The following is a 12,087-nucleotide window of genomic DNA, read 5'->3' on the forward strand; positions in this document are numbered from 1 at the left end:
CAAGTCAAAAGCACAACCAATTCAACCAATTAACATGTGTGATAATTCCTATAATTCTAGGATTATATTATCACATCTAGCATTCAAATATATCACATAAAAATGCATAAATTAGATAACATACAATTGGCATACATAGGACTTGAACCCAAGTCCTCTCAAACAATTAAGTACTCTCAACCACTTGAGCTAGTACTTTTTCACGTCATGGCCCTCTGCATTAAATGCCTTAAAGGCTTCTATTACCCGCATTTATTAAATAATTATTTAATTAACTATTTAATTTTCTCGGGTCTTACACCATGTAACCAATTTTGAGTTAAAATTAGTGCTTGAACATTGTCAAGGAGAAGATTAGATCGATAGTTGTTAAGCAGATGACCACCAATGTTAAATGAAAACTCACTAGCAACTGCTATTATTTGAATACTCAACACCTCACATGCTAATCTACAAAGGTTTGGATAACGTTCTTGACGATCCTTCCAATAACTCAAAACATCTAACTTTGGAAAATACTTTGGCTTAAGTGGTGTTTCAGTTAAATACAAATCCAATTCAGACTTGCTAGATACATTCACATGTTGGCTTACATAATTGATATATTCCTATGATACAATGCAAACATAAAAATGGTTAATAAAGATTATATGATAATAAATAATAACAATATACAGAAAAAATGACTAACTTACATTATATGGATTAATCTCTTCATCTTCAACTATGTTGATATGTTATTTTGTTGAACAAGTAATTTGGGAACTTGATTCATAAGATGAATTTGACCATACACTCACATATTCTTCAACCAATTTATACATCTTTCCTTTGATATGATAAAGTTTTTCATCACAAGTCGAAGCATCAAGCTTTGAATAATAAAATCGAAGAGCCTCAAGTTTCATACGTGGGTCAAGAATCATGGCAATTGACAAAATTGTACTATATTCACTCCAATACTTATCAAATTTATCCATCATCCTTTTTGCCACATCTTTCATCAATGGGTCATCACTCTTGAGTGTATCCCTTAACAACCACTCAATTTTCCATACTTGCATAAAATATTCATTAGGTTTTGGATAAGATGTGCTCAGAATCAAATTGGTTATGTTATAAAATGGCCTTAAAAATTCACACATCCTCTCAGCTCTTTTCCACTCTTCGATGCTTGGACAATGTTTAAAATTTCTATCACGTATAGAGAAACTTCCAAAAGCACGACGATACTTAAGACCACTTTCAAGCATTAGAAAAATTCTATCTAACAAGCACATCTAACCTTAAACCCACCTTAGCATCTATACCCCTCACTTGAATAACACATTCTGCAAATGCTATTTTTCTTGCCTCTGACCCTTTCACATATTTAATGCTATCTCTAATTTCCTGCAAAGCAACTTCAACCAATTTTAAACCTTATTGAACTATAAGATTCAAGATATGAACAAAACACCTCACATGGAAAAATTCACCATGACATAACAAGCAATTTTGTAAGCTTAATTGTTCACACAAGATTTGTTGCATACGATAATTGGCAGTAGCATTGTCTAAAGTTATAGAAAATATTTTCCTATCAATTCTCCATTGAATCAAACATTCAAATACTTTATTTGCTAAATCATGACCTGTATGTGGAGGTTCCATTTTACAAAAAGAAAGATTCTTACTATTTAGTTTCCAATTATTATCAACAAAATGTGTTGTTAAACAAATATATCCCTCTTGGGTACAGGTAGTCCAACAATATGATGTTCAACAAATTTGGTTATGACATTGATGCATTTCAAGTTTCAATTTCTCTTTCATCTGAAGATGAAATTTCCATAAATCAAAGACAATTGTATTCCTACTCACATGTTTTACATCAGGGTTCAAGTATGAATACAATTCTCTAATCCATTTGTATTCAAAAAATTTAAATGGAAAACCATATTTGACAATAACCATTGTCATAATCTCACGAACATGCTTTTTATCAAGTTCTTTACTGCTCAACTTTCCCATATTGTCAATTATCATTCCTTGTACATCCTTATATTTTGGGCTAACATTACATTTTTCAAATGACACAATAATGTTGAAGTACCTATTTCAGTTCCACCAATTACATACTTTTTCCCACGTGCATTACATTTAGCCTTCTCTTTTCCATATTTCAATCCAATTTTAGAAAAATAATTCCAAACTTTCGATGTACATGTATTAGCTTTCTTACTTTCTTTTTCAACATCATTACTTTCATTGTATATTGAAGGTGGTTCCTTAAGTTTCTGATTATTAACACTGTCATCAACAACATTACAATTGACATTGACACTCTTATGAATATTTTCAGATTTCATGCTATAAATTACTTTCCGAAAAAAAAAATCAAAGTAAAAAAATAAATTTGTGGGTAAACTTTTTCATGCACTTCAAACTTCATATTATAATTCTAATTACATAAGTAGAATTCAGAACCATTGGAAGTTAATATGTTGTCCATAAATCAGAACCACAAAGCAACAATATATCCAAAACATAAAACAACAGAACATTCCAATAGCTCAGAAAATAAATTAAGAAACGAACCTTAGATGAAGAACAACTGCATAGGAGGATGATTGAAGGAACAATAACGCGGAGGAGTAGTCATGCAAAGGAGCAGAGAAGTCAAAAAGCACTCTCGCTCCGACAACAACTCACACAGAGGAGCACCAAGCAAAGGAGTAGCACTAATGAGCAGACGAGCACTGACGCAATGCACCATCGATGCAGACACAAAGGACCACCAATGCAGACGTAGAAGAGAATCGAGGAACACAAATTGAAGGAGCGCTGAGGAATAACAACCACTAGAGCACCGACGAAGAACACAATGAAGAAGACGAAGGTCTTTATGTGTGTAGTGTGTGTGAAGAAAAAGCTTTATATGTATGGTGTGGGCAAAGACGAAGAAGCTTTGTTAACGTGGAGAAGCAAGGGAAAAATGAAAAAGTTAGGGTTTCTGATTCCTTTTAGGTGGGAATTTCATATGATTCCTTTTTTAGGTTAGGTTAGGTGGGTTATGGGTCAGTCATTATAACTTGGCTCAAACTCACATGACTCATATGTTAAGTGAGCTAAGCCAATTTTAGCATATAACCAGAATTTTTTTTTTTTTAAATTTCCAACCTGACACGACTCGAATTCATAGTGAGTCGGGTTGGTTCACAAGTTTGGACTCACATTGACTTGTCTAACTCTCATCTAAGGACACCAACGTATCACTAGAGGTGGGCATGAATTAGATTTTTAATGATTCAATCCAGATTCAATCTAGATCCAAATAATTGGATACATTTTGGGTTCAAATCTATTTTTGTTTTAGAATTAGTTTAGATTTTTTTTTTAAAATTTAGATTCAAATATTTGGATCAAGTTTTAAATCCAAATTCAAATATTTGGATCAAGTTTTAGATTCAAAATTTATTTTTTTATAAAAGCAAATTAAGTTGAATTTTGAAAACTTGTGTCATCGGCTCAGCCCAAGTCGTCTCGGCCTTCGATTCGAGCGACCCGTCTTGACCACCAACTTGGCCTGACCCATTTTTACCTTTGGCATGACCTAGACCATCTCGATGTTCGGTCGGGCCAACCCTTCTAGACCTTCGACTTGGGCCACTGTTTCATCCTTTGGCTTGTCTCAATCTTCAGCTTGACCTAACTTATCTTTACCTTCGGCTCGTCTCGACCTTTGGGTTGGGCCATCTTGTCTCAATCTTCGACATGAGCTATCCCATCTCGACCTTCGGTCTTGGTTAGCTAGTCTCGATCTTCAGTTTGGACCAACTTGTTTCAGCCTTTGGTCTGTCTCGACTTTCGGTCTAGCCGACCCATATTGACGTTGAGCTTAAGTCGACTCGTCTCAACCTTCGGTCAGAACCAACTTCTCTTAACGTTGGGTCTAGAGCGAGGTGAGGCGTCTTGACCTTTAGTCTAGGTCAGCCCGTCTGGACGTTGAGGTTAGTCTTTCCTTGCCTTAATCTTTGACCTTGGCCAACACCTATCGACCTTAGGGTTGGGTCATTCCATCTCAACCTTTGAACTAGGTCAGCCTGTGACGACCTTTGGACCAAGTTGATCTATTTGTACTTTTGGCCAGGGGTGGGCATGGATTGAATTTTTAATGATCCAACCCACATCCAATTTAGATCCAAATAATTGGATTAGATTTTCGACCCAAATTTTTTCAGCAAAACAAATTTGGATTTTTTTAAAATCCAAATCCAAATATTTGGATCAAGATTTAAATTCAATCTAAATATTTGGATCAAGTTCAAAATCCAGAATCCATTTCAATGGAATTTTCTAAAACTTGTGTCTTTAAGGCCAACAACACTCAACTTATCCGGGTTGTCGAGCTCGCTCGGCCCATCAAGGTCTTAAGCCTGCTCAGTCCGTACTGGTCGTCGGGCACGACCGGTCTAAATCGTCAAGTCGGTCCGGCGTAGCCTATCCAAGTCTTTGGGCCTGCCTGGCCCGTTCTTGCATTGAGCTTGCCCGGTTCGTACGAGTCGTCTGGAACAATCCGTCTGAGTCGCTAGGTCAACTCAGCTTGTTCGGGTCGTCACGTCGACTCAGCCTGTCCGGATCGTCGGCTCGCTCGGTCCATCAGGGTCGTCGAGCCTGCCTAGTCCGTACAGGTCGTCAGGCACAACCCGTCTGAGTCGTTGGGCCGACCCATCCTAGCCCATATGAGTCTTCAAGCTCACTTGACCTATTCAGAGCTTCGGGCCCACCTGGCCCGTTCGAATCATCGACCTGTCTGGCTCGTTCTTTTCTTTGAGCTCGCCTGACCCGTTCGGGTCATCGAGACCACTTGACTCGTTAATGTCTCCGGGCCACCTGGCCCATTCGGGTCATCGGACCCGACTTGCCCGTTCGTGGCTTTGGGTCCGCTTGACCCGTTCAGGTCTTCGGGCCCGCCTGACCCATTCTGGTCTTTAGGCTCGCTTTGAATTGTTTGGGTCTTTAGGCCCGCTTGACTCGTTTGGGTCTTTGGGCCTGCTGGGCCCGTTCGGGTCATCAGACTCGCTTGGCCCGTTCGGTTCTTCGGGCCCGCCTGGCCCGTTCGGGTCATCATGTCCGCTTGGCCTGTTCGGGTCTTCGGGCCCACCTGACTCATTCAGGTCATCGGGCTCACTTGACTTTTTTGGGGTGTTGGGCTCGATCAACTCGTCCGGTTTGTCGGACTCGTCTAGCCTATTCATGTCTTTAGGCCCATAAAGCATGTTATGGTCGTTGGGCCCGTCCGGCCCTTTAAGGTCGTCGGGCGCATTTGACCTTTAGGGTTATCGTTCCTGCCCGGTCTGCACAGGTCATCAAGTAAGGCCCATCCTAGTTTGAATTTAGCCTAGTCCATATCAAAGTTTAGCCTAACTCAACTAAAAATTTAAATTGAAAATTTGGATTGGATTTTTTGGATTATCCATATTTGAAAATCTTGATTTATAAAATGGATATCTAATCCATTAAATATATAAAATGTAGATTAGATTGAAATCCAGATCCATTAAAATAGATTTTAAATGGATTAGATTTTTATTAAAATGGATTTTAAATGGATTGGATTGAAGTAAAAGTGAATTGGATCAAGAAAATTAGAATTTTTGTCCACCCCTACTTTTGGCCTAGACCAACATGTCTCGACCTTCGACCTATATCGATCCATTTCTACTTGTGCCTGACTTAACTAAAAATTTAAATTGAAAATCTAAACTTTTCATATTTGAGAATAAATATTAAAAGAATGGATATTCAATAAAAATATAAAAAATAAAATATAGATAAAATAAAAGTCCAAATTAGTTAGATAGATCTTAAATAAATTGAATTTAATAAAATGAATATTAGGTAGATTCGAACATAGCGAAAATGGATCAGTTTGGCATAATAGGATTTTTTTTGTCCATTCCTACGTATAACTACGGTATGTAAATTAGAAAGGAATAATGGAAGTTCTATTCTTTAGAAATATTAGAGTTCTATTTAAGCTTTATATTACACATGCACTATGAACTTTAATGTATGCACGAATTATTTTTAAAGTTCGATAAGTATAAATATCATATTTGTTTGATAGTGAGTGTCACAATCTATTTCATGTCTTTCTCTTTTTTATGTCTCTCTTCCTCGAGAGCCTTCCATCACAAAAACAACAACTATTCTTTACGTAACCTTTACAAAATTAAGGTAAAAGCTTTTATTTTTATTTTTTATTTTATAAAACTTAAATGACTTGAGTGCACAAACTATTCTTTACGTAACCTTTACAAAATTAAGGTAAAAGCTTTTTTTTATAAAACTTAAATAACTTGAGTGCACAAACTCTAATAAAACAAACTTTCGTAAAATTTTACTAGACGAGGTCATTCTTATTTATATACTATAAATTAGTATTATTTATAATTAACGTCAAAAAATATGAATTGTAGCATAAGCCAAACCAAACCAATCACAAGCTTTTTACAAACTTTAATTTATTGAACATCCATGTCCTTCTCTACACATAAGATAGAAATAGGGCATAGTTTTATTGCAACTTAAACCACAAATAAGAATTATACGAAGCAACTTATTCAAACTCCAAAACCAATGATGATTTTGAATTCACTAATTAGGCACCTTAATATACCCAACGTGAGAGGAGTTGGTGACTCTGGTGAGGGTTTGCAAATCATAAGCTATCCAGCACCTAGAGTTGTCCCTGTGGTAGAAATAGCCGACACACTTGCAATCCTTAGTGCATTTGTTTCCACAGTTACTCTCACTCACTCTGTCCCCAGTAGTGTATTTGCTCATGTAATGTTCAACTCCTTCAACTTTGTAGTAGTGAAACTCATTCGCCTTGCACGATGTCACACTCTTCGCACTGCAATTCTTGCTCCACCCAAAAACTCCATTTTCCAAAGGACACCCCACACACTGGTTCTCCTCACACACCCCAAATTTCCCACATCTCTCAGGCAACTGGCACTCACTCTCATCAGAATCTCTGTCGAAAAGAGTGTAGCTCACTTGCCACACACCGTCACGCACATCCATGAAGTAAGTGTGGAATTTGATGTTGCCGTCGATTCCAAGCCTCAGGTATGTTATGGTGCTGTTGTTCACCGGCCTGGCAATGATTCTGTTGCCGCTGGTGGAAGAATTGGCCTCGAAGTAATCGAATCCGATTTCGAAGCTCTCTGAATCAGAAGTGAGGGTGACGTTTTCCAAAGAGTTTTGTTGAATGGAGAACCAATCAGATGAAAACCAATATAGAATTGGCCTGGGGGAGTTCTTGCTCTTGTAGTACAAGGCCAAGCCTTTAGGCTCCAAAACCAAACTGTAAGGTCCATCTACATTCTCCTTCTCTGAAAGCCTACTAACCAATTTCGATGGCCCTTTTGCTCTCAGATACTGATCAACCAAAAGGGTATCTGTGGGGTGATCGAAACTCTGCCACACAAACTTTCCCTGTGCATCAAGGAGCACCATGTTACCGTTTGGAAGCAACCTGAAGGCCACAACACCCTTGTTGGCAGTGTTGGTTTGCCAAGCGATTCTGCCATCAGAATCAGCCAGAACAAGGTTTCCGTCAGTGCCGAGTGAAAAAGTGGCGTTTTCTCCGACTGGGTTGCCTCTGTTGGCCTCCCACACCCACCGGAAAAGTTGCTCCGAGCGTTGGAGTCCAACGCGCAAAGCTAGAGTGAAGGCGTTTGGGGTGGTGTTGTAGAAACCAACTTGGAAGGGAGAGTTGAAGATGCTTATCATTCTGTAATCGGCACCATACTCGACGATGAAGGGTCCAAGTTCACCTGAGTTTTCGAATTTGAAGGTCTCGTTCTGCGGAACTATTGCATGAGCGATGATGGTGAACGATGAGAAGAACAAAAGAAGAAAAGAAGTTTTGGGTAAAGAAAGAGAAGCCATTTGTTGTTGTAATGGATGGATATGTTATACGGAGGTGAGTGTAAGTCTTGTATATATAGCAAGAATTCAGAACATTACAACATTCTGTAGCCACCTTTGGTCAAGGTTTTCAACTCGAACATCAGGAAGAATGATCTAGATTTGGATCCAGATCAAACTCGTACTACTACCGTATGGGAAATTGTATTTTCAATGTCGTGAATGACTTGGTGGGTCATCTTTGTACTACTATTATTTTGCTTTTCTTAAGCTTTGTGTACAAAGAAAATATTTTGTGATGAGAAAGATGTCACCGATCATGGATTTCCGTGTCCTAAAGTGCAAATATGTGACTATTTTATGAAAATGACCCTTTGGTACCTAATTGATTAGAACGTCGAAGCATTCATTTGTATTTTGGATAAGATCCTTAGAAAAATACTCAATAAAATAAGATTGCTTTTATAAGACACCAAGCAAATGTAAATTAGCATTGCATTATTTAAGACATGATGGTTTTCTGTATTAATGATGATCCATTAAATTTTGAGATATTAGCCTTTTATACATTAAGTGATGACATTGGTCTTTAAATATAGGAACCATAAATTTAGTTTTAAATTTGAGTAATTATAATTACAATGTAAGTAAATAAATAAAACTAATTTCGTAATAACTGTTTTTCTTGAAATTAACTTCAAGTTTTATTATTAACTGTCAAATAATGTTTGGTATATATATATATATATATATATATATATATATATATATATATATATATATATATATATATATATATATATATATATGAGCTGGTGATTAAGTCAACGTGATTTAACATGGTCAAAGCTTTGAGCTGCCAGCTGTTTTGTGTTCGAGGATTGTCTTTTCTTGACACAATCATATTTCGCCTAACAGATTGCATCTTATCTTAATTTCGTTTTCAATTATTGTAATTATCATTATGTTTCATCTTAAATTAAATGTGTAATTTAATTAATCTAATTTGTGATGATATTAAGTAATTGATAAATAATTTACTTAAGAAAAAAAAACATGTATCTTCAGAAGATTTTAGTGGAAGATAGGCTGCTTTTCGGACTTTGTTGTGTCGGTGGATTAACTCAAAACAAAACCAATGACCCAACTATGTTGCCTCTTTTGACTTGCAATTGTTTCAACAAAATTTTCCTATTCTTATTTATCTTCTCATTCAAAAAAGATGATTTAAAATATTTAAAATATAACTAGTTTATTTTTGAATTATTTTAAAATTTTATTTTACTATAATTTTAACCATTATTTCTATTTATGATAACATTTTGTTGAAGCTTTGCTTGCTTATTATAGATAAACAGTTTTTTTTTCCTATCTTACTGCTATTGCAGTTTTTTGTTTCTATCAAAATAGTTATTACGTCAACCGCTTCTTTCTTTACTTTTTGTTTGTTTTCTCTCTTTCATTTTTATCTTTCCTTCCTCACGCAAAATGTAGTTAGATGTTTAGTATTGTTTTCTACTTTCTTGCAGATATAGCTAACATACATTAATCGCCTAATAATATATTGCGGTATATAATAAATTTGTTAATTTTATAATAACCTTACTATAAAATTTTATTTAAGATCATATTTAATTGATTTATAAAAAAAATTACTTTTTCCATGCACAAAATTAAATTCTCTTTTAGAGAGTATACATATTTTTATTGTAAGAATATAGAAACTAAAAATTTGTAATTCTCCTGTTCTATTTTTTGAATGTTTTTTTTTTCTTTAATTTATCACGCATTAAAATGGTACGATTTTGGCCTTTAAAATTCTAGTGATGGTTTCAAATTTGATAATGATTGTAATTTTAGCGTATCCATATTTTTAAAAGGACTTTGACTTAATTTTATAACACTATTACAAATTTTCATATTTTTCATATGAATTTTTTTCTTGTAACTTTGTTAAAATAATTTGTAAGAAAATTTTTTTTTTATTATTTTTTCTAAGAATTTTAATTGACAAGATAATTCCTTCGTGAGTAATTATTTTCTATAAAATCATAAAATTCGCAAGTATTTCTTACAAAATTTGTTGTAAAAAGTGCTTTATATGAAATATTTTCCAGCAATTTACTGCAAATGTTTTTTCATAACAAAATTTATAAATATTTTATATAAAAAAAATTCAAAACAAAATTAGTGAAAAATATAAATTTTTTTAATAGTGTAACTTGACATTCAGCAATACATTTGTTTCTTTATAATTACAGTAACTATTGCTAAATTATAAAATATGTTTGTTTTAACCTTAAATTCATTAAGATAATGTTATTAGATTAATTATTACGTTCAAGGTGATTTAGAAGGTTGAAGAAAAATATATATTTAAATTACTTTTGTTTATAACTTTAAATAATGTGGTATTATTGAAAATACCATAACTAAATTTTATATGCTTAAACACTTTATTGGTCCCAATTTTCGTAAGCTTTGTTTCGTTTGGTTCTATTTTTTTGAAATGTTTAAAATGATCATAATTTTTGTAAATTGTGGTCAATTTGGTCTTTTTCACAAACGCCGTTTAAATTGTTAACGTAAGGTGAATAATAACTGTCACGTCTCACTTAATAATTTTTTTTTATTTTTTTTTTAATTTTAAAAATGGTGTCCACGTGTCAAGTCAGTATTGTGACATGTGGCAGTGTCAGTGCCACGTGTGAAGCCAATGTCACTACCACGTGTCAAGTTAGTGTCATTGTCACATGTTAGTGTCTCGTGACTTATATTTAATTCGATCCTAATTTTCGTTAATTTTGTTGAATTTAGTCCCAAATTTTCGTTATGTTTGTTTAGATCAGTCCCAATTTTACCCCTCTCCAAATTGACCAAATTTAATCTCTATATAAATGTTATACTGAAATTTTTATTTCTATTAAAATTTAAATTTACACTAAGAATTTTCTTTATATTTAAAAAAATAATAAAGAATTTTCCTTCTAATTTTAAAAATAATAAAGAATTTTCCTTCTAATTTTAAAAATATTTAAGACTTTTCCTTATCATTTAAAAAATAATGAAGAATTTTCCTTTTAATTTTAACAACAATGAAGAATTTATGCTCTAATTTTCAACTAACTTTAACCATATTTTTTACATGTAGCAAAAATCAAACATATATATAATAATTTCCTTCCAAAAGTATAGTTATGTTTGGTATAAAAATAATAAAAGAAATATTTAAAATAAATGTGAATTTTAACAAAAATAAAATTTTCAGTATAACATTTATATAAAAATTAAATTTGGTGAATTGAACAAAAATAACGAAAAATAGAACTAAATTGAACAAAATTAATAAAAATTGAGATCGAGTTGAATATAAGTCACGAAACACTGACAGGTGGCAATGACACTAAGTTGACACGTGGCAGTGACATTGGACACGTGGCACTGACACTACCACATGTCACAATGCTGACTTGACTTGACACGTGGACAACATTTTTAAAATTAAAAAAATTAAAAAAATTTTAAAAACCACGAAGTGACACGTGTCATTTACTGTTCTCCTTCCGTTGACGATTGAAACGACGTCTGTAAAAAAGAACCAAATTGATCACAATTTATAAACATTAAGATCATTTTAAATATTTCAAAAAAATATGACCAAATGAAACAAAATTTATGAAAATGGGACCAATAAAGTATTTAAGTCAATTTTATATTATTATTTGTATGAAATGTTGTTGTGATATGTAGTGTGAGAAAATAAGTTAAGATGATAAAGGTAGTTGAGAAAGAAAAAGTTTGGAATCATGTGATACGGGTTAGAGGTAAGGGCTCAAGGAATTGCAAAATAAATGTGTTATTAAAAGATTTTGAAGTTTTCCATTGACGTTAATAATTGTGTTATGAAACTCATCTTTGAAAATGATCTTTCCTTTAATATCCTTTTTTTTTTCTTTTTTGAGTTCTTTCATGAATCTGTCTCTTTTTTTTAAAGTCTCTTTAAATATGAACATGGGTGAGGTTAGCCAAAATTGAAGACTTTTTCCTGTCTTAATTTATTTTGTTTTTGTTTTGTTACCCTTCTTGGATTTAAATTCCTTGTTCTTAAACGTTTTTGTTCAACTAATAAAGATTCTTAGTTGTTGATTTGGTTAATTGAAATCA

General features: G+C 33.6%; 1 protein-coding gene and 1 pseudogene across 1 annotated transcript; both read right to left on the reverse strand.

The window, feature by feature from the left end:
* Positions 1-275: 275 nt before the first annotated feature.
* Positions 276-1,044, reverse strand: LOC146886464 (zinc finger BED domain-containing protein DAYSLEEPER-like; annotated as a pseudogene).
* Positions 1,045-6,492: 5,448 nt separating this feature from the next.
* LOC114185411 (epidermis-specific secreted glycoprotein EP1-like) lies at positions 6,493-8,068 on the reverse strand. The gene has a single exon (XM_028073125.2). It carries the CDS (start codon positions 7,942-7,944, stop codon positions 6,643-6,645), a length of 1,302 nt encoding a protein of 433 aa, XP_027928926.2. The 5' UTR covers positions 7,945-8,068; the 3' UTR covers positions 6,493-6,642.
* Positions 8,069-12,087: the final 4,019 nt, after the last annotated feature.

The sequence above is a fragment of the Vigna unguiculata genome, chromosome 5 (assembly GCF_037176805.1).
Source record: "Vigna unguiculata cultivar grain cowpea cultivar isolate G323 ecotype 2 chromosome 5, ASM3717680v1, whole genome shotgun sequence".
NCBI lineage: Eukaryota > Viridiplantae > Streptophyta > Magnoliopsida > Fabales > Fabaceae > Vigna > Vigna unguiculata.

Bases quoted from the DNA above. Each gene is read 5' to 3' on its own strand.
- LOC114185411 (XM_028073125.2), bottom strand. From the start codon at position 7,944: ATGGCTTCTCTTTCTTTACCCAAAACTTCTTTTCTTCTTTTGTTCTTC.